This window comes from Danio rerio, chromosome 10, assembly GCF_049306965.1.
Source record: "Danio rerio strain Tuebingen ecotype United States chromosome 10, GRCz12tu, whole genome shotgun sequence".
Lineage (NCBI taxonomy): Eukaryota > Metazoa > Chordata > Actinopteri > Cypriniformes > Danionidae > Danio > Danio rerio.
In genome coordinates this window covers 1342501-1367500 of record NC_133185.1, presented here as the reverse complement: position 1 = coordinate 1367500, position 25000 = coordinate 1342501, and the positions used below count along the sequence as shown (strand labels likewise).

General features: G+C 38.7%; 1 protein-coding gene across 6 annotated transcripts in view; it reads right to left on the bottom strand.

Moving 5' to 3' along the window:
* The window catches only part of unc5cb (unc-5 netrin receptor Cb), a 256956-nt gene that overhangs the window by 79744 nt on the left and 152212 nt on the right, over positions 1 to 25000 (bottom strand). For all 6 annotated transcript variants that reach the window (XM_073914032.1, XM_073914033.1, XM_073914034.1 and 3 more), the window contains 2 exon segments: positions 19880 to 20107; positions 10168 to 10311 (listed from right to left, as the gene is read on the bottom strand). In XM_073914032.1, coding sequence (XP_073770133.1) covers positions 10168 to 10311; positions 19880 to 20107 — 372 coding nt within the window.

Sequence of the window (25000 nt, the reverse complement as noted above, 5' to 3'; positions counted from 1 at the left end):
TTTTAAATTATTATACTGTCGTCATCTTCATTATTATTATTATTATTATTATTATTATTTGAATATTATTACTGTCATTATTGTCATTATTATTTTTTTAATTATTATTACTGTCATCATCGTCATTATTATTATTATTTTTTTATTTGAATTACTATTACTGTGATCATCATCATCATTATTATTATTATTATTTTTTATTATTATTGTAACGCAGTGGTGCAGTAGGTAGTGCTGTCGCCTCACAGCAAGAAGGTCGCTGGTTCGAGCCTAGGCTGCGTCAGTGGGCATTTCTGTGTGGAGTTTGCATGTTTTCCCTGCGTTTGCATGGGTTTGCTCCAAGTGCTCCGGTTTCCCCCACAGTCCAAACACATGCAGTACAGGTGAACTGGGTAGGTTAAATTGTCCGTATGAGTGTGAATGAGTGTGTATGGGTGTTTCCCAGAGATGGGTTGCGGCTCAAAAAGAATACTGAGTCAACTGAGAGTCAAATAAAATCAGTTTTAGTTGTGTGTAGTTGAGTGTAGTTTGAGAAGATGAACCTACTGGACTGAGCTCTAGCACACAGGCTCCGTATGTGTGTATGTGTGTGAGTCTTCAGCAAGCGCATCGGAGGCCATTACAGTAATAACTGCGGTGTGTGAAGCGTGATTCAGTCATCGTGCGGTGCCAGGATTGGCACTTTAAACAACTCAGTCCAATTACCAGCGTTTTCATTCCATTACAGGCTTTCCCTTGAGGCCTGCGCTGCTCCCCAAACACTGCGCTCACAATTAAACACTTGTGCTCCGACACACACACACACCGGACGGAGCGGCACACACTGGACATCCAGCAGGGGCATTGTCAATATTATAAACATCCTTACTGCCACTAAACTCATTAAATAATATAAATCGTTTTAAAATCCTTCTTTCCTTTAGTGTAATCAGTCTCCTCTCCTCATCAAGGCTGGTTTTATTTGACCAAAAATTATATAAAATTGTAAAATATTATGTCAATGTCATACACCTGTTTATGTGTGAGTATGTGGTAAGCTGTAATTTATACGTGTGATTTAAAGCTGAATTTTTGGCATTATTTTTGGCATCAGTATTCAGTCATACAATCCTGTAGAAATTATTATAATATGATAATTTGAGGCAGCCTTAAAATTGTTCCCTTCTGCTCATCACCTAACCACCTCATTATTATTATAATTTTACATTTTTTTTGCATTATTATTATTATTATTATTATTATTATTATTATTATTATTTAGTATTATTGTCATCATCATTATTTTAATTATTATTAGTAGTATTTTATTATTATTATTATTTTTTTTTTTAAATTATTATTGTCATCATCATTATTATAATTATAAGTAGTAGTATTTTATTATTATTATTATTATTATTATTATTATTATTATTATTATTATTCATTGTTGTTGCTGTTTTTATTATTATTATTATTATTATTATTATTATTATTATTATTATTATCAACATCGTCATCATCCTCATTATTTGTTGTTATTATTTTTTATTACCATTACTGTCATCATTGTTATTGTTTTTATTATTATTATTATTGTTATAATTATTATTATTACATTTTTATTATTACTATTATTATAATTTGTTATTATTATTATTTATTACTATAACTGTCATCATCGTTATTATTATTTTTATTATTATTATTATTATTATTATTATTATTTGTTGTTATTATTAATAATATTATTGTTATTTATTATTGCTACAACAGTCATCATCATCATCATCATTATTATTATTGTTATTATTACCTATTACTGTCATCATCATCATCATCATCATTATTGTTATTAATAATAATTAAATTATTATTATTATTATTATTATTAGTAGTAGTAGTAGTAGTAGTAGTAGTAGTAGTAGTATTAACATTAGCATCATGCATTACTCTCATTCTTCCATAATCTTAAATGTTTTATTTTTTATGCTTTTATATATTATTGTATCATTTCATAATATTTATATTACATAATCTTATTTCATAGTAAAAACAATATTGTTCTGTTACCAATTGGCAGATTATTTAGTTTGTTTTATGGAAAAACTCACTTCATTTTGACTTCTAAACGCAAGACAATATTTTTGTACGTGTCTAGATAGAAAATGCTTTTGACTTTAATAATTTTTAAGATCAGCTTCTTTTTTTTTTGCTGTTGCCGTGCTGAAAAGACAGTGTGTACAGGAGTGTTGGAGAGCATCAAATCAGGTCATTGGCACTGCAGTTGTGTTTTTTAGTTTAGCGAAAACTTCCTCTTCTCCAACAATAGTTTGTAGCGTGCTAAATCAAGCTTCTCCTCAATATTTGTTCTCAATATTTTGGTTTTGTCACATTAACAGCGGTTGAACGGAGCGGCTCGATTTAAAGCACTTCGGGGTTCTCCACAAAATGTAATCCATATATTATTTTTTGAGTGTCGTTCTAGGGCCAAAACCCTGAGTGCTGAATAATGTAAGGTGGAGCTGGACATGCTGGAAATGAGCAAACACACACACGGAATTTATGACCGCCTCTAATGGGCCAAACGCATTACAATGCCATTCTGTGATATGTTGCGGCGCACAACATTTCTGCCTATTATAAATTAATGCAATAGACGATAGACGGCCGTTTCTGTCTCCATACTTTCAGCAACTAACAGAAGAGAAACTTTGAGAGAGAAAAAAAGACATACAGTATGTTATACATGTTGATGAATCTAACGGAAGGCCTTAAAACACTTTGATCAATTCGATATTCAATACTGCCTCCTTGGATCAATTACTATTGTTGTTGTATCACCATAGCAACTATATAATCACCACAACAGATTAATTACTGTTGTTGTATCACCATAGCAACATAAGAATCACCACAACAGATCACTTACTATTGTTGTTGTATCACCATAGCAACTATAGAATCACCACAACAGATCACTTACTATTGTTGTTGTATGACCATAGCAACTATATAATCACCACAACAGATTAATTACTATTGTTGTATCACCATAGCAACATAAGAATCACCACAACAGATCACTTACTATTGTTGTTGTATCACCATAGCAACTATAGAATCACCACAACAGATTAATTACTATTGCTGTTGTATCACCATAACAACATAAGAATCACCACAACAGATCACTTACTATTGTTGTTCTATCACCGTTGTTGTTGTATCACCATATCAACTAGAACAGCAGATCACCAGAACAGATTAATTACTGTACTTATTGTATCCCCATAGTAACCACAGAATCACCACAATAGATTAATTGCCATATTTGTTGTATCACCATAGCTACTACAGAATCATCACAACAGAACAATTATTACTGTTGTTGCATCACCATAGCAACTACAAAATCACCACAACAGATTAATTACTAATGTTGTTGTATTGCCATAGCAACATAAAATCACCACAACAGATCACTTACTATCGTTGTTGTATCACCATAGCGACAACAGAATCACCACAACAGATAAATTACTTATGTTGTCGGATCACCATAGCAACTATAGAATCACCACAACAGATAAATTATTATTGTTGTTGTATCACCATAGCAACAGCTACAGAATCACCACAACAGATTAATTACTGTATTTGTTGTATCACCATAGCAACCACAGAATGATCAAAACAGATCAATTAGTATATTTGGTGTATCCCCATAGTAACTACAGAATCATTACAACAGAACAATTACTATAGTGGTTGAATCACCATAGCAACAACAGAATCACCCCAACAGATCAGTTACTATTGTTGTTGTATAAGCATAGCAACTTCAGAATCACCACAACAGATTAATTCCTATTGTTGTTCTATTACCATTGTTGTTGTATCACCATAGCAACTATAGAATCACCACAACAGATTAATTTCTATTGTTGTTCTATTACTATTGTTGTTGTATCACCATAGCAACTATAGAATCACCACAACAGATTAATTCCTATTGTTGTTCTATTACCATTGTTGTTGTATCACCATAGCAACTATAGAATCACCACAACAGATTAATTCCTATTGTTGTTCTATTACCATTGTTGTTGTATCACCATAGCAACTATAGAATCACCACAACAGATTAATTTCTATTGTTGTTCTATTAACATTGTTGTTGTATCACCATAGCAACTATAGAATCACCACAACAGATTAATTACTATATTTGTTGTATCACTATAGCGTCTACAGAATCACCAAAACGATCAATCGCTATTGTTGTTGTTGTATCACCATAGCAACTACAAAATTACCACAACAGACATACACCCACACGCACACACCAGAGACTTTTTTTACATCTTGGTAAAAAAGAAGTATAATAGCCTCCTTTTAAATCCTACTGATTTGGCTAATAAAGCATCATAAAACACTGTTAGCAGCAACCGTCCTGCAATCCTGGCAACACAACAGTGATTTCAGTCCTGCCAAACATTTTATTCACACAAAAAAATAAAAGATTCAAGCATTTAACTTTATCCGAATCCTACAAAGGCCTCAAAAGATTGAAAGCTGGCACTAAGAGTGAACTAAACAAACCCCTATCATCGAGTATTAGGATTCAGTGCGCAAACACCCTGGCCGATACCCAAAACAGCCCAGCAACACAACAGGGATAAAACACAATACAATAAAAGGCTTTGAGCTCCACTACTGTATAAAGCTGTGGAGTGAGGAGGGTTTGGTGGAGATGCAACAAAACGTGTCCTGTTGGCTTTGGACAGGAGATGGGCTTGAGGGAGAATATCACAGCTTGTGTTGGCAGAAATGCTGACGGCTGAACCTCTGACCGCACGAACCCGCTGGCGTCCCATGATCCTCTGCTGCCAGGCGGAGGCCGCACACGTGGACGCATATGAAAACCATTACTTTAATTGCCTGTGTTCGGCTACTTGTGCTAAATTACACAAGTTAGAGAGAAATTAGGGGCCATTTCCATACTGGAAGCCGCCCGTCACACCTCTGGAGAGATGGAGCTGGCGGGATTTGTGGTGGCCCACATGAGGGAAAAAATACTGTGGTAATTTAAAGTAAATAATATAGTGATTTTGAACCATACAACTAGTGAAGTGTATTAAACTATATTACAGTATTTACAGCACTTTGTTACTGAATGCTATAGTATTAGGTATCGTGAGCTGATACACTAGTAAACTGTGGTGATTGGTTGTATAATAAACCGAAGAGTTGGGGACAACTGCCCTATTGGGTCATTTGTTTACATTGCTATAGTTGTACTGTTACCATAGCAACTATAGAATCACCAGCACAACCGATTAATTACTGTAGTTATTGTGTTATCATAGCAACCATAGACAGCGACCACAACAGATCAATTGATATTGTGGTTGTATCACTATAGCAACCATAGAATCACCACAACAGATCAACTACTATTGTACTTGTACCACTATAGCAACTATAGAATCCCCACCATAACTGATTAATTACAGTAGTAGATGTATCACCATAGCAATTATAGGATAACCACAATAAATCAATTACTATTGTTGTTATATCACCATAGCAACTATGACGGGCCCGAACATATTGTTTAACTTTTGCTTTCAGTCCATTTTTTTTTTTTTTTGCTCATTAAAAATTATTATTAGAATTATAATTAATTAGTTCTCTGCCTCCTTTTCGATGGCCGAACTTCATTACACAGATCAATAGCTTTTGATAGGTCAACATAGCAACTATAAAATCACCACAACAGATCCATTCCTATTGTTGTCGGCTCACCATAGCAACTACATAATCACCACAACAGATCAATTATTGGTATTATTCTTGTTGTATCAACATAGTAGATCACTTGCTTTTGTATCACTATAGCAACTATATAATCACCACAGCTGATTATTTACTATTGTTGTTGTATCACCATAGCAACTATAGAGTCATTGCAACAGATCAATCACTATTGTTGCTGTACCACTATAGGAACCACAAAGTCACCACAACAGATCAATTCCTATTGTTGTCGGCTCACCAAAGCAACTATATAATCACCACAACAGATAAATTATTGTTGTTGTATCACCATAGCAACTATAGAATCACCACCACAAACCAATTAATTATTGTAGTTGTTGCATCACCATAGCAACTACAGAATCACCACAACAGATCAACTACTATTGTTGCTGTATCACCATAGCAACTATAGAATTACCAAAACAGATCAATAACTATTGTTGTTGTATCACCATAGCAACTGTGGAATCACTACATCAGATCAGTTGCTATTGCTATTGTGTCACCATAGCAACTATAGAATAACTATAACAACTCAATTATTATTGTTGTTGTACATTATCACTATAGCAACTGTAGAATCACAACAACAGATCAATTCCTATTGTTGTTGTATCACCATAGCAACTAAAGAATCACCACAGATCAATAGCTATTGTTGTTGCATCACCATAGCAACTATAGAATCATTACAACAGATCAATTACTATTGTTGTTGTATCACCATAGCAATTACAGAATCACGACAGATCAATAGCTATTCTTGTTGTGTTACCATAGCAACTATAGAATCTGAGTGTGCATCAGAATTAGCATGCAATCATTCTACGCCTACAACTGCTGCTGGGTATACAGTAAACCAATAACATGCACAATATGCACATTTCTCCAGTGTATGCAGTATCCAGATGACCCACTTCATATGTAACAATGTGCATATAATAATCGCCCCCCAGAATGCAATGCGCTGCACTTAAATTTACATTTCCAGTCCACCGAAATGAATGTCAAGCATGAAATTGAGACATTTCTGGATGTCTATGGATTCCTCTTGCTGAATTAAACATCTGTGCTTTAAGTTTTATGTTTTATGTATAGTATGTGAAACATGAAGTATTGGAATGATCAAAATTCTGCTGTATATATTTCTTTTTATTTCAGAAATGCTGCTTAGGGAAAGATAAAACTGCATATAGCGCACTCTATGTTAATGCATGCCACATTAAAACAATGTGTCGCATATTTAAATATAGGGTCACACTTATAATAAGGTTTAATTAATTAATGTTAATAATAAATAAACAATACTTGTACATCATCTATTAATCAATGCATAACATTTACTAATGCATTATTAAAATACACAGTTGTGTTTGCTATCATTAGGTTCTGTAACTCGCTGTGAGTTAATATGAAGTATCAATGACTTTATTTTCATTAACTACCATTAACAAATATGAATAAATACTGCAATAAACATATTGTGCATTGTTTGTTCATGTTAGGGAAGCCCAGGTGTAAATTAATTTGTTTATTATAATCATTTTTATTTCTTTCATAATGTGTTTATTGTATAATGCATGTTCTGTATTAAACTGATTTCAAATAGCAATATCAAATAGCAATTTATTATAAAATAAATAAAATAAGACACTGACACTGGTAAAAGATACTCACTGTGACACTGTAAGATCATGAGAAAATAATATAGTGTATAATAAAGAATAATGGGGACAGAGTATGTTCATGTGCCGTAAAAAGACATTAACAAACTGTCTTAAAGGGTTAGTTCACCCAATAAATGAAGATGATTTCATCCTTTAATATCCTTCAGTTGTTTAAACCTGTTTGAATTTCTTTATTCTGTTGAACACAAAAGAAGATATTTTGAGGAATGTTCTGAACCGGTAACCATTGACATCCACAGTATTTGATTTCCTACTATTGATGTGGTTACCAATGTCCAACATATTATTCCATGACAATATATTTTGAGCAGAAATTAAGCTTTAGAAGCAGTTGAGTGTGAGTAAACGTTCAGTAAATGTTAATTTAGGGTGAACCTTTGCAAAACTGTTGCAAAAGTCGATGCTATTATCACATTTGATTGATTGAGTGTAAATGTAAGTGCATTCACAGCGTAGGCGTCAGAGGACTGTGTACAGTATATGACCTCAGCACTGTACAGTAGAGTGAATCAGTGGTTCGTGTTCAACACAATCTGTGTCCAGATCCGAGCTCGCGTCCTCATAACTCACACACTCACAAATCACGCTCACAATTAATATCCTCAGCCCGAGCACAGAGCTTCTACAGCTGCTGGACTTTATGGCGTTTCCATTGATCACCGATCCACAACAACAAAACGCTGCTTATTTATCGCTCTGGAGTGTTACTCAGACCCTGATTAAAACATCTGTCACACGCTGAAAAAGCTATCGTGATCCATAAGTCTCCAGAGAGAGAGAAAGAGAGAGAGAGACAGAGAGAGAGAGAGAAAGAGAGAGAGAGACAGAGACAGAGAGAGAGAGAGACAGAGAGAGACAGAGAGAGAGAGAGACAGAGTGAGACAGAGAGAGAGAGAGAGAGAGACAGAGAGAGAGAGAGACAGAGAGAGACAGAGAGAGAGAGAGACAGAGTGAGACAGAGAGAGAGACTAGTTAGTTTGAATCAAATCAGACTGATTCAGAATAAGAGTCGGTATTTATGAGCTCATCGAATGTATTCATTTGAAGAATCAGTCCATGTGTTATAAGCTGAAGATTTTCTGCTTTTTGTTTTCTTTAGCATACAATTACATTTAGCAGAATTTAAAAGTCAAAGTGACTGTAAAATCTTATCAACATAATGTGTGTGTACTCTCAATTGAAACACACCTAAAATAAAAATGAAGGGCTGTAGATGACCTCATTCTTTGGGAACTGATTGGAACATTGGAAGATAGACAAGACACACCCTGGTACCTCCACCCAAAAGCACTGATAGCTCCGCCATAAAGCACGGACAGCTCCACCTTAAAGGACAGATAGCTTCGCCCTAAAGCACTGTTAGCCCTACATAAAAACACTGATAGCCCTGCCCTAAAGCACTGATAGCCCCACCCCAAATAACTGATAGCCTTGCCTTAAAAGACTAATAGCCCTACCCTAAAACACTGATAGTCCTGCCCTAAAGGACTGATAGCTCCATCCTAAAGCACTGATAACCCCGCCCCAAATGACTGATAGCCCCACCCTAAAGCACTGATAGCCCTGCCCCAAATGACTAAAGGCCTTGCCCTAAAATATTAGTAGCAATGCCCTAATATACTGATAGCCCCGCCCTAAAGGACTGATATCCCTGCCCTAAATGACTGATAGCCACGCATTAAAGCACTGATATTACCGCCCTAAAGTACTGATATCCCCGCCCTAAAGGACTGATAGCCTCGCCCTAAATGACTGATATCCCCACCCTAAATGACTGATAGCCACGCATTAAAGCACTGATATTACCGCCCTAAAGTACTGATATCCCCGCCCTAAAGGACTGATAGCCTCGCCCTAAATGACTGATATCCCCACCCTAAATGACTGATAGCCACGCATTAAAGCACTGATATTACCGCCCTAAAGTACTGATATCCCCGCCCTAAAGTACTGATATCCCCGCCCTAAAGTACTGATATGCCCGCCCTAAAGTAATGATATCCCCGCCCTAAAGTACAGATATCCCTGCCCTAAAGTACAGATATCCCTGCCCTAAAGTACAGATATCCCTGCCCTAAAGCACTGATAGCTCCACCCTAAATGACTGATGGCCCAGCGTTAAAGAACTGACAGCCCCGCCCCAAATGACTGATAGCCCCATTGCAAAAGACTGATAGCCCCGCCCTAAAGCACTGTTAGCCCAGCCCTAAAGCACTAATAGCCCCACCCTAAAGCACTGATAGCCCCACCCTATTGCACTGATAGCCCAACCCTAAAGCACTAATGGCCCAACCCAAAAGTACTGATAGCCCCGCCCTGAAGGACTGAAAGCCCCACCCTAAAGCACTGATATCCCGCCATAAATGACTGATAGCCAAGCCTTAAAGAACTGATAGCCCCGCCCTAAATGACAGATAGCCCCATCCCAAAAGACTGATAGCCCCGCCCTAAAGCACTGTTAGCCCAGCCACAAAGCACTGATGGCCCTGCAAAAGCAATAATAACCCCACCCCAAAAAAATTTACAGCTCCATCCTAAAACTCTGATAGCCCCGCCCTAAAACACTGATAGCCTTGCCCTAAAAGACTGATAGAACTGATGTGTATGATTGTCTGTGTGTGTGCGTTACTGTCTCTGTCTGTGTGTCTGTATGTGTGTGTGTGTGTGTACTCACATGCAATGCGGACGTGGGCTTTGCGGCTCTTGGTGGTCCCAGCGGAGCTCCAGGCCACACACTGACACCAGAAATCCTCCAGACCGAAGAGCTCCTCCACCTGCTGACGGGTGATCTCAATGCTGGCCTCACGCACCACCAGACCTGCACACACAACCACACACTCATTAAATCAACACACATACACTGACTGAGGAAACACACACTGACGGCCGCAAACACACACAGAGAGACAGAGTAAAACACACACACTGACAGAGTCAAATACACTCTGAATGAGGCAGCACACACACACACACACAAACACAGGTATCACATGTGTGCACATGACCTCCGGCTTACACTCTACAGGCCCTGAGGCACTCACTGCAGCTCCAGCTACTTAAACAGCCCAAAACTGAAACCTACAAAACGGCTTGTCAAGATTATATGTTTGAGCTGTTAGTTTATAAAAGCAATAATCCACCTGAGGCTGTACACGACAGAAGACCTCACAGCTCTCACAACATCACAGCAACACACAGAGCTTTATATACTACACATCACACACATGCATCAACTATAACTCTAATATATAAACAATATAATAAAACATGTTTACTGAATAACAACACATGACTACTGATAGTAATAGAAGCGATGAGCATGATGATGATGATGATGATGATGATGATGATACTATAACAATAAAGATAAATTACCAAGTGTGTCAACTGTTTTACTGTCAACTCCATTAATCAACTCTGTCAACTGTATGATCATCTACCCTGTTACCATCAACTCTATCATCATCAACTCTGACACAGTCAGCTCTGTTACTGTCAACTCTGTTCTGTCAACTCTGTTCTGTCAACTCTGTTCTGTCAACTCTGTTCTGTCAACTCTGTTCTGTCAACCCTGTTCTGTCAACTCTGTTACTGTCAACTCTGTTACTGTCAACTCTGTTACTGTCTGTTAACCCTGTACTGTCAACTCTGTTACTGTCAACTCTGTTACTGTCTGTTAACCCTGTACTGTCAACTCTGTTACTGTCTGTTAACCCTGTATTGTCAACTGTTACTGTCTGTTAACCCTGTACTGTCAACTCTGTTACTGTCAACTCTGTTACTGTCTGTTAACCCTGTACTGTCAACTCTGTTACTGTCAACTCTGTTACTGTCTGTTAACCCTGTATTGTCAACTCTGTTACTGTCAACTCTGTTACTGTCTGTTAACCCTGTACTGTCAACTCTGTTACTGTCTGTTAACCCTGTATTGTCAACTGTTACTGTCTGTTAACCCTGTACTGTCAACTCTGTTACTGTCAACTCTGTTACTGTCTGTTAACCCTGTACTGTCAACTCTGTTACTGTCAACTCTGTTACTGTCTGTTAACCCTGTATTGTCAACTCTGTTACTGTCTGTTAACCCTGTACTGTCAACTCTGTTACTGTCAACTCTGTTACTGTCTGTTAACCCTGTATTGTCAACTCTGTTACTGTCTGTTAACCCTGTACTGTCAACTCTGTTACTGTCAACTCTGTTACTGTCTGTTAACCCTGTATTGTCAACTCTGTTACTGTCTGTTAACCCTGTACTGTCAACTCTGTTACTGTCAACTCTGTTACTGTCTGGTAACTCTGTACTGTCAACTTTGTTATCCTCAACTCTGTTACCGTCATCTCTGTTACCATCAACTCTGTTATGGTCAACTCTGTTATTGTCAACCCTGTACTGGCAACTCTGTTACTTTCTACTCTGTTATCGTCAACTCAAAACATCTTGTCAACTCTATTATTTTCAACTCAGTTAATGTCAACTATGTTATTGTTAAGAATAACAAAAAAGTTTAAAAATAAATTTAATGACAGTTCATAACAGGATCAAACATTCCGTATCGCATTGTTCGATATTTACCATGAATAATTATTTTTTATAGTAATTAAAGTATTTATTGTATATATTTCCAATTTAAAGAAAATGAACACAATTCTAGAATGAATTTAGACTTCTAGAATGTGTGTATGTGTGTGTATGTGTGTATGTGTGTGTGTGTGTGTGTGTGTGTGTGTGTGTGTGTGTGTGTGTGTGTGTGTGTGTGTGTGTGTGTTTGTGTGTGTGCTAGAGCCCATCGAGCCCCAGAGGTGTCTTTCGGGCACAGGTTGTGATTGTCCTGCGTGTCCAGCAGTCTGAGCCATAAAGCCACAGTAATCCTCTATGCAGATGAGCTGCTCGCCTCTCGGCAGCTTCTACATACTAATGGCTTGTTGCTTCATCTGCACACATTTCAACACACACAGGTGTCTTAACTCCATCACAGAGTTTAAAAATGCACTTTTACATACATACTAACAGCCCCACTGACCCAAACATACTGACACTCTTGGTAAAAAATAAGGAAGGAAGGCTGTGAAAATAAATCAATATAATTAATTTTGTTATCTTTCATTTAAAATATTCACTGAAATCTAACCTTCGATCAATTAAAATGATTGAAAATGGGTTGTAAATCAAATGTTTTTTTCAAAACATGCTAATTGAAAGTATTGGAATATTTTTTAATCAATACATTTATGTATATGTTACTAAAATATATAAGTGGAAGCAATATACCTTATATTTCTATATATTTCTAGATGGAGCTGTGCAAATCCTATTCATGAGAAACGAAGCAAAGTTCAGTCATGATTAAAATAAATTTAAATATCTGAATAATTTTTATGACATTATAAAAACACATTTTAAATATAAATTCTAAAAACACAGTTCAATATCTGTTCTTACACTGATTCCCAATGGCTTCATAAAAATAACACATCAGCTTAAAACGATAGGCTTGTAAAGTGGATATGGTGCCCTAAAAAGACTGCAGTAAATACTTTATGAGCGACGATCAACCGATGACCCCAAATGCTGTGGATACCGAACGCCAGACTATTATTGCTGGAGAAATGATGATGCAATAATTTCCAGCCCATCATACACAACGCCTGCTGAAAATGATGCATTATTGATGAGCGGATGAACATCTGGATGAAGGTCAAGAGGAGAAACATCACTCAAAGCTGCACTGAAGACGCGCATCACTCACTTTCACACATAATAGCTTTAATAACCTAATTTCTGTAAACTGATTCCTTTTATCTTCTATCTGCCATGATGACTGTGATAATATTTGACTAGATATTTTTTAAGACACTAGTATTCAGCTTAAAGTGACATTTAAAGGCTTCACTAGGGTAATTAGGGTAGTTATTGGACAACAGTGGTTTGTTCTGTAGACGATCGAAAAATGTTAAATTTTTTAAGGGGGGCTAATAATATTGACCATAAAAAAACTGCTTAATATTCTAGCCAAACTTAAAGAAATAAGACTTTCTCTAGAAGAAAAATATATTATAGCAAATACTGTGACAAATGTCCTTTCTCTGTTAGACGTCACTTGGGATATATTTCAAAAATAATTACAATTTCACAAGAGGTTGAATAATTCAACTACACACACATACATGTTATTTTGCAAACTATTTTCAGACATATGCAAATTGATTTTTAAATGACACGATACAAACGTTCGATCTTCAAGTGTGTAAATAAATCAATATTTGGGGGAATGACCATGATTTTTATGTATTTTCATTTAATAGCTCTCTCTGTGGTTCACTGCAGTGTCAAAGCTAATGGATAAATGGATATATAAGCTTTTCCAGATTGGTAGATCTCAATTATTTCGGCATGATGTCTAGATTTTGAGGATCTTTTGGTCTACTTCACTTAGTCCCGCAGGTCCTATTTCTCATTTGTTTTATAATTTTATTTGCATCTCTGCATGGTGTCTATATTTTGAGGATCTTTTGGTCTACTTCAGTCACACAGGTCCTATTTCTCATGTTTTAAAATTTCTCTGGATCTCAGCATGATGTGTAGATTTTGAGGATCTTTTGGTCTACTTCACTGTCACACAGGTCCTATTTCTCATTTGTTTTAGAATTTCTCTGGATCTCAGCATGGTGTCTATATTTTGAGGATCTTTTGGTCTACTTCACTGTCACACAGGTCCTATTATTTGTTTTTAAATTATTTTCCTCTCATTATCAAGTATTTTTTTTCTCATTTGTTTTTTTACATTTTTTATTTCTTTGGATCTGAGCATAATGTCTAGATTTTGAGGATCTTTTGGTCTACTTTCCCATTCTTCATTTGTTTTAGGATTATTTTCTTTACATTAGTAATTATCGTCTTTCTCAAATGTTTTTTTATGTTTTATTTCTTTAAATCTCAGCATGATGTGTAGATTTTGAGGATCTTTTGGTCTACTTCACTGTCACGCAGGTCCTATTTCTCATTTGTTGTCGAATTAATTTCGATCTTGGCATGATGTCTAGATTTTGAGGATTCTGAGGAAGGGGCAAACACTTTTTCACACCTGACTCTTAGATTTTTTTCCTAATAAAAGACCTTCGTTCAAAAACTACATGATGTGTTATCTTCTATTAGTATTTTGAAAGCAAGACATTTCTTACTCCTGGTTTTGTGTGGCAAGTGACATAATTAAACAAGGCGGGTGAAAAAACACACGGCTCAGAGAAACAAATCGACTGTCATCCGTCTTGCTTGCGCTGTGTCATTCTTAAGTGCCATCGCTCATGCCGTCTGGACGAGCGCATGGAAATAATTCAGAGGAGCGCTATAAATATCCGGCATCCCGAACGGGCCATCAGTAATGCGGGATGAGTGTTTAAGAGCCACGATCAATAGCAGAACATTTGAGTAGGTGTTTCTCCACAAAGCCACTCCATCGGCTTCCACTGAAATCCATCTGCACTGAGCTAATGATGTAATGCTCGATTCGCAGAGAAACAAAACTCTTTCTGTGCTTATTTCTTTATTTTGGAGGACAGCAGGCTGGAGCCCAGTGGCTGGCACTGACAACTGACTGTTAATCTGACCAAACACACAAAGAAAAGCAGAGAGAGATACAATAAAAACACAGAGAGATGGAGAGAGAGAAACTTTAACTTTAAAACCTCTTTAATTAACCTTAAAATCTCATCAAAGCAATATACAATTACTATGAGATGTCTAAAAACTATTCAATCACCAGACATTGATTGAACAAATATAGCATGTCCTATTCACATAGCGTACATAAAGCTTAGTTCACACACCATTTCCATTTCAATTCAAGTAAATTCCCTGAGAGTCGCTCAAATTTATATCCCAGTCTTACCCTGGATGTAACTAAGACCGTAAAACATTTCTAAATCTCTATCTTTTCCCCTTCTTCTGAGAGTTTTCCAGAGAGAGAGAGATGGAGATAGTTAGAGAGAGAGAGAGAGTGTGTGTGTGTGTGTGTGTGTGTGTGTGTGTCCATCAGATCAAGTTTCCATCAGCTCAAATAGCTATTGACCAGATCAAGCAGCCTCTATCTGCGGTTCTTTTCTGTCAATCAGAGGAAATTAGAGAGGAGAGCAGAGAGAGAGAGACAGAGCTGAGGAGAAGAAAACACTGGAGATGTTCACATTAACACACACCACCATAACACTTACTGCGTTATTACTGTAACACACCATTAACTACAGCTGTCAACATCTGCACTGACCTCACTCAACTATATATAGAGTATACAGCGGAAGACATGATGGTTGGCCCGACTGTGAAACTTGTATTATTTTTTCAATATTTCCCAAGTGCTGCTTTAAAGAGCAAAGAAATGTTCACCGTATTATTTTTTTCTTTTTAAGCAAATTTCAAATGTCAATATTACTTGCCAATCTGACCAATTATGCAACTTAAATTGAATAAATTAAAAAAACAGCTATGACCTGTTGATTTTAGTATTAACATTACATCATCAAGATCATTCTCGAGATGTTTCAGCAGCTTCATTAGAGTTCACCTGTGCTCAATTCAGCTGATTGGACATTATTTAAAAAGGCGTACACCTGTCTATATAAGGGTTGACAGTGCATGTCGAAGCACAAACCAAGCATGAAGACAAAGGAATTGTCTGTAGACCTCAGGATTGTCTGGAGGCACAAGGCTGGGGAAGGTGACAGAAACATTTCTGCTGCTCTGAAAGCTCCAATGAGCACAGCGGCCTCCATCATCCATCAGTGGAAGATGTTTAACCACCAGGACTCTTCCTAGAGCTGGCCGGCCATCTAAGCTGAGTGATCGGGGGAGAAGGGTCTTAGTCAGGAGGTGATCAATAACCTGATGATCACTCTGTCTGAGCTCCAGCGTTCTTCTGTGGAGAGAGGAGAACCTTACAGAAGGACAACCATCTGTGCAGCAATCCACCAATCAGGCATCTGTATGGTAGAGCAGGCAGACGGAAGACACTGCCCGCCTGGAGGTGCATCTGAAGGACTCTCAGAGCATCAGAAACTAAACTCTCTGCTCTGATAAGACTCAAACTGAACTGTTTGGAGTGAACGCCAGGCGTTACGTTTGGAGAAAAGCAGGCAGCGCTCATCACCAGGCTAACAGCATCCCTACAGTGAAGCATGGTGGTGTTGGCATCATGCTGTGGGGATGTTCTTCAGCAGCAGGAACTGGAAGACCAGTCAGGATAGAGGGAAAGATGAATGCAGCGATGTACAGACACATCCTGAATGAAGACCTGCACAAGAGTGCTCTCCACCTCAGACTGGGGCGACGCTTCATCTTCCAGCAGGACAATGACCTGAAGCACACCGCCAAAATATCAATGGAGTGGCACAACAACAACTCGGTGAATGTCCTTGAGTGGCCCAGCCAGAGCCCAGACCTGAATCCTATTAAAACATCTCTGGAGAGATCTGAAAATGGCTGCACACCGTCGCTTCCCATCCAACCTGATAGAGCTTGAGAGGTGCTGCAGAGAGGAACGGGCAAACATTCCCAAAGACAGGTGTGCAGAGCTTGTGGCATCATATACAAGAAGACTTGAAGCTGTAATCGCTGCCAAAGGTGCATCAACAAAGTATTGAGCAAAGGCTGTGAAGACTAATGCACATGTGATTTATCAGCTTTTTAATTTTCAATACATTTTCAACAATTTCAAAAACTCTTTTTTTGCATTGTCATTATGGGGGATTGTGTGTAGAATGTTGAGGAAATCAATAAGACTGTAACATAAACAAATGTGGAAAAAGTATATATATATTGTATGTCTGTGTGTGTCTGTTTCTCTCTCTCTCTCTCTCTCCATGTGTGTGTGAGTGTATCCGTCTCTCTTTCACTCTCTCTGTGTGTGTGTGTTTGTCTCTGTGTGAGTGTGTATTTGTGTGTGTGTGTGTGTGTGTGTGTGTGTGTGTGTGTGTGTGTGTGTGTGTGTGTGTTTGTCTCTGTGTGAGTGTCTCTGTGTGTGTGTGTGTGTGTGTGTGTGTTGATTCCCGATGGTCAGCGTGTCTGAGAGAATCAAACACCCGAGGGCTCTGAAGCCATTACAAACGACACGGCTCCTTTGATTGGCTGCATTCAGCTGCCAAAGAAGGGAAATTGAGTTGTCGCCGCGAGCACACAGGTAGCAATCTCACACTCTCTGCCGTTCAGTGCCGCGTCCCTATTGAACGGCTGGATATTAAATCCCCGCGGACACACGCGCACACACACACACACACACACACACACACACACACACACACACACAAGCATTGTCCAGCACCTCATTTCTAGCTCAACACCAGCAAATTCAATAAACGCTGAATTCAGACATAAAAAGTGATGAGGGACGCAACACAAAGCCTGCATTTATATACACACACACACACACACACACACACACACACACACACACACGAAAACTTCATTCATTCACTTTGTTTTCGGCTTAGTCCCTTCATTAATCAGAGGTCGCCACAGCGGAATGAACCGCCAACTAATCCAGCATATGTTTTCCACAGCAGATGCCCTTCCAGCTGCAACCCATCTCTGGGAAACATTCATACACACTCATTCAAACTCATTCACAATCATTGGTGCACCCAGAGGAAATCCACGCCAACACGGGGAGAACATGCAAACTCCTCACAGAAACGCCAACTGACCCAGTCGAGGCTTAAACCAGTGACCTTCTTGGCGTGAGGCAATTGTGCTACCCACTGCACCACCGTGCTGCCCTAATATATTTATTATGCGATTAAAAATAAAGACAAACATATACTCACTGGCCACTTTATTAGGTACACCTGTCCATCTGCTCGTTAACGCAAATTTCCAATCAGCCAATCAGATGATCAGCAGCAGCCCAATGCATTCATGCATGTAGACATGATCAAGGCGATCTGCAGCAGTTTAAAGTAAGCATCAGAATGGGGAAGAAAGGAGATTTAAGTGACTTTGATCATGGCATGGTTGTTGCTGCCAGACGAGCTGCTCTGATTACACAAAAACGAAAGCAATCATACGATATATATGCCGAGTTCAGTGCACCAAAGGTGATGTGACGGCGCTCCATCCTAGCTGTCACTCAAATAGCCACGCCCCTTATGCAGCATTTTGAGGCTTAGTATAAATTAAACGAGTGAGTTATAAAAATATTCACCCCCCCAAAGTTGTAATGAAGGGTAATATTAGCCATATACACCAAAAATATGTTCTGTACGAGGCTGTAAACACGCATTTTTCTGCTTTAAAGTTGGCCATTTTAACATTACAGTCAACAGAAATGTGCTCTGTTTTGGAGCCAGCCCCAGTGGCCGGTCGATGAATTGCAGTTTCAGTTACTTCCGTATTAGTTTCACGAGGGAGAGCGGGAGGTTGCCGTATGGCTACAAACACAGTGTTACGGCCAAACTGAACAAAACTCTAAAGCAGTAAGATAAACATACAAAACATGCACGAAGATTGAGAACCGCTAGTTTAGACTGAGCGCAGAGTGAGCTGGAGGCGTCCTGTCGTCATCACAGGAAACAGCAGCGCTTCAGTAAAGGGCAAAACATGATCAAATGAGCTGAAGGGCTCCGACAGACACACAGAGGAATCTCACGCCGTCCCACGAGTCATTGTTACCCGCTGAAAGAAGTGTGTCAGACACCAGAGCTCAGAGTCCTAATGATGTCCGCGTCGCAAACAAACCACCCCAGCAAAGCTTTACGGCCTTCTCTTCTGCAGTTTAACAAGCCAGAGTAACGCCAGACTCATTACAAAGTGGCCGGAGAAAACCAGAAAAGTCTGAATTATTCATTTGTGGGATTTTTTCTCACCCACTTTAAAACTGGACGCCGGAGGGACGAGAGCTGCTGCGACACTACGCTATCAAAACACAACTGATACATCTCACAGAGTTCACATGTCTGGGCAGGCCGCAGTTTAATATGGCGGATTTATACATGACGGCATGAGAGTAAGGACTACATGGGAAAACTGTGGAAAAATATGCAATATGGTTGTTGAGTGTAATATATATACACACACACACACACACACACACACACACACTCACTATTATATTTAAAATGAAATAATTATAATTGAAAAAAATATTATAATTTTGCAATATATTGTGCGACCTGAATGTGAATCAACACAGTACTTCATATTCTTACATTTATTCTTGCATACGAATGATAATAGTAATTATATATGATAATATAGTACACTGATGGCAAAATAATGATAATCATTCATAAAATGATGCACTTTGTGGTGACTAAAATGAGGTTGTTCTGTAAATATAGTAGTTTATAAGTTTATAATATAGGTGCAGTAACACTTCTTAACACTAATAGTTTATAAGTGCACTAACCGGAGGTCTCGTCCACGCGCTCCTCAACCGTGTGCTCCTTCTGATGGACCCACTCGCTGTTGCACTTGAAGTAGATCTGCGTGGCCGGCGTGGCTTTGCAGTACAGGTTCACAGGCTTGTTTTTGACGATATAAGCCTCCTCCGGCTCCATCAGGAAGTGCGGCAGCGGCTCCGGCGGGTCCGACGGGAACGTCTCCGGGAGTTCTCCCAGTCCCAGATAATCATCATCTGCAGAGAAATGAGCAGAAAGACAAATCATGAGTTTTACAGATACTGTGATTTATAGCTTGAGTAGGGCTGCACAATATTGGAAAAATTACAATGCAACGACTCCACAGACCACATGTTCTGAACTGTATTTTTTTACGGTTAATTATAATCCCAACTTGAAATTGCGATATCAATGTTGAAACGATATATTGTGCAGCCCTAACCTTGAGCCTGTGCAATCAGGGGATATGGACTACTTAAAGTCAGTTTACACCAAGCACGATAACGATAAATATAAACGTGTCCACACTCACGAACAATATGTTTATTTTTAATTTATGCTTTTCATTTGGCATTATCACCTGTAACCAGCAGGTGTCATCAGTGTGCTACTAGCACATCTGACCAGTGAATCCAGCTCGTGTAATCTACTTAATCAGTGAATTTAGTGATTATAGTCAGTGTAGTGGAATAAAAACACAAATTATTTACTTGATATCTTATTTGAGATACCTGAAGCGCTTTTATCCTTATATTTTAATTGAACAGCTGAATATGATCAGGCGTTTGGAACTCCAGGACTGTTTACACCAAGCATGATAACAATCATTTTGTGAGGAACCAATTTTGATAGTGCTTTTCATTTGGCGTTTCCCCTCTTATTACCAGCAGTAAGGTGTCCTCAGTGTGCTGCTATCACATCTAACCGGTGAATCCAGCTCGTGTAACTTTATTCAGCGTATTTAGTGATCGAAGTCAATGTAGTGGAATAAAAACACAAATTATTTTCCACTGCATTTTCAAAGACAACACAACTAGCAATGAATACCTGAGATAATTTACTATTATATTTCAATTTGCCAGCCTGACTTGCAGAACTTCCTAGTATTTTCTATAGTTTCTCTCCCATTGTATTACCAATCATTTCAAAGATATTCACTATCTTTAAAAACTCTTTCAAAAGATTTACAGATACTTAAGATTTGCAGACAATGTGAGCCTGTAGGATCGGGAAATTGGGACTTCAGACCCGTTCACAACAAGCACGATAACGATAAATATATCTGTGAGGAATACTTTTCGATAATGCTTTTTGTTTGGCATTACCCCCTTGTAACCAGCAGGTGTCATCAGTGTGCTACTAGCTAGCGCATCTGACCAGTGAATCCAGCTCGTGTAATCTACTTAATCAGTGAATTTAGTGATTATAGTCAGTGTAGTGGAATAAAAACACAAATTATTTTCCACAGCATTTTCAAACAAACACAACAAAACTAACAATGGACACCTGAGGTGCTTTAACTACTATATTTCAATATGCCAGCCTGACTTGCAGAACGTCCTAGTATTTTCTATCATCCTCTCCCATGGTATAACCAATTTTTTCAAAGATAGTTACTATCTTTAAAAACTCTTTCAAAATATTTACAGATACTGAAGTTTACATGCGTAATCCAGCTTGTGTGATCTATTTAACCAAACAGGGAGTTTAGCGATCACAGTCACATGTAGATTACTGAAGAAAGACATCAACTATCACTGCAATACAGCAAAGAGGAAAGGAAAGCAAGATGATAGAAATGTATAGATGGATCAAACATGAACCCAATATACAAATGCTAGTGGCAATATCTGGATTATTTGTGTTCAAGACATCCTGGCCATGCACGAACACGCACACGCACACGCACACGCACACGCACACGCACACACACACACACACACAGTAAAAGAAACAAAAGCACTTTGAAAATATTTTCCCATACACAATATCTTCCTTTTCTGCTGTGCTAATATTAATTACTTTTTAATTACATGTATAGATTAGCTAAAGTCCCAGCAGCTTATAAAAAAAAAGAGGAATGAAAGAATAGGAATTTGCTTGGGATAAAAGTCTCTGATAAATGAATTAATGTAAGGGGATATCTGCAGAGACTTACAATCAGATTTCAGGCTTTTTAAAGGCGCTTTTCAGATCAGCACAAATAACATTAATACCGCATGTCTGTACTGAACACAGTTATTCAATCTCAAGCTAAATCTCTGATTATTTTTTACTTAATTAAAGAGGCAGGGCACTCATTTGATAAGGAATATTTCTAATAGTATACGCAGAAAAATAAGCATAATGCAGGGGTTCAAATCATTGTCTGACTAGACATTAGGCTTGCTGATTATCGTGGATCTGGTTTATTTGTTTACAACAAAATAATACAAGTATGATAGAACGACAGAATGGAAAAAACACAAGTACTGCAGCATGAAAGAAGAACAAAATGCTGACTGAATGATCGAACAGAAGATGATGGAACAACAGAAGGATTGCCTAAACAAAAAGAGCTGAAAGATCACTGGACGGATGGATGGATTAATGGACTGATTAGATGAGTTGATTAGAAGGATGAGAGATGGATACATAGATTGGTTTATGGATTGATTAATGGATAGATGGCGCTATTTAGTGTCTGAATAATGCGCAGGTTAGTGTATGCTCCATCAGCTGTTTTCATTTCTCTTAGCTTCGGTTTATGACTGTTTGGCGCCATCTACTGGCTGAATAATGCGCAGGTTAGTGTATACTCCATCAGCTGTTTTCATTTCTCTTAGCTTCGTTTTATGACTGTTTGGCGCCATCTACTGGCTGAATAATGCGCAGGTTAGTGTATGCTCCATCAGCTGTTTTCATTTCTCTTAGCTTCGTTTTTATGACTGTTTGGCGCCATCTACTGGCTGAATAATGCGCAGGTTAGTGTATACTCCATCAGCTGTTTTCATTTCTCTTAGCTTCGGTTTATGACTGTTTGGCGCCATCTACTGGCTGAATAATGCGCAGGTTAGTGTATACTCCATCAGCTGTTTTCATTTCTCTTAGCTTCGTTTTATGACTGTTTGGCGCCATCTACTGGCTGAATAATGCGCAGGTTAGTGTATGCTCCATCAGCTGTTTTCATTTCTCTTAGCTTCGTTTTTATGACTGTTTGGCACCATCTACTGGCTGAATAATGCGCAGGTTAGTGTATGCTCCATCAGCTGTTTTCATTTCTCTTAGCTTTGTGTATTTGTCTGTTTGGCGCCATCTTGTATCTGAATAATATGCAGGTTAGTGTATACTCCATTAGGGGCTTTCGTTTCTTTCATTTTTATATTTTGTGACTAGTACCCATGTAAAAAGTGGCATAAATGACATCCAGGACAGTTGTTTTTGCAGAATAAACCCTTCAGTTTTACACAGCCATGCTACGCTCTGCGTCAAGCTGCTAATAAACCTGTCAGATTTTATTCTGCAATAACAACCTCCTGGATGTACCGTATACCTAAGATATTGAACTATATATCGGTATATGTCTCTCCAGCACTGCAGATGAAGGAGCCTCTATTTGTCCCGTGTTTGCGGATCACGTTCACATCTCTGTCCCGTGAGAGAGGGAGGCGCGAGGCCATTTGCAGTGGCCCTCGGCTCCCGCGAATAACTTTTCTATTCTTAACAGCGACCGGCAGACATCAATTATTTACACAGGAGGAGGATGATGAGGGCTCGGGCCGGGTCTCGCTGTCCCGCGGACCTTGTCGGGATGTGCAGTGACATCACATCAATACCAGTAGCAATATAACAGCTCCCCGTCTATCGGCTGTGCGTAAGTGTTGGGGGAACGAGGAGACGCCGGTGAGCAGGTGAGACTGCATTAGCACATGGAGCCTCTGGGTAAAGTCTGGCTGCTTTTCATCACACGTACGTCCTAAAATCACACCAGTGTGTCACCATCCTATAATCACCTGCTAATTGATGAGCAGCTCCGACCTTGACTTGACCCAATGTCCGAGCCACCATTCACATCCTACAGAACATTAAGCTGAGGTCAGTTTCGGGAGTGCTTTTAAACATTTAACGAAGGAAAAGGAACCAGAACTAAACCACTATTTTCAAGATCCAGCTCAGAAGGTGAAAATCATAAATGAGATTCACATTTACCCAAGCCCTTAAGCCTGAGCATCATTAATACTGACATTTTACCTCGGCGAGACCCACTAATTATTTAATGGTATATTTCATCAGTGATTTACCTCTGCACTCTGAGTCTGCTGCTTAACAACACCATTAAACCGTGGTGAATCACAGTAAACGCTGGCCTCCTGTGAATGCGGCGAATAAGGGGAACAATGCTCGCTTCAACAAAAAATGAAAACACATGGAGCTGCGCTTTGAAAACGGGGACATTCGGCCTCTATTAGAAACGCAAAGTAACACGGGGAAACGTTCGGAGAGCTTCCCATCGGACAGTATCTGAGAGAAACAGGGCAGGTTTATCAGCTCAACAATTAGCTGTGGACCAGAACCGTGACCCGCTACGACTGCCAGCCCTGCCAAGCATGATCACTATCACAGTCACACACACATGCATCCAAACACACACACACACACACACACACACACACACACACACACACACACACACACACACACACACACACACACACACACACACACACACACACACACACACACACAAACACACAAACTCTTCGGAGTTGTCCTTGAGCCAAACCACTGACAGTCAGATAACCCTCACAGATAGAAACAGCTTCTCGTCTGGAGCCAGCGTTTCAGACCTTGACCCAAAAACACAGCCTCAGAGAACACAGGGAACTCCGAGAGCCACACTGACTGTCTGTCTGCATCTATCTGAGTCTGTATGTCTATCAGTTGTCTCTCTCTCTCCGTTGTCTATATGTTTTTTGTCTGTCTGTTTGTATGTTAATCTGACTGTTGTCTGTCTGTCTGCCTGTCTCTGTCTCTATATGTATGTCAGACTGTTGTGTGTCTGTCTGTATCTGTATGTTTATGTCTGTCCGACTGTTGTCTTTCTATCTGTCTGTATATTTGTCTGTCTGACTGTTGTCTTTATCTGCCTG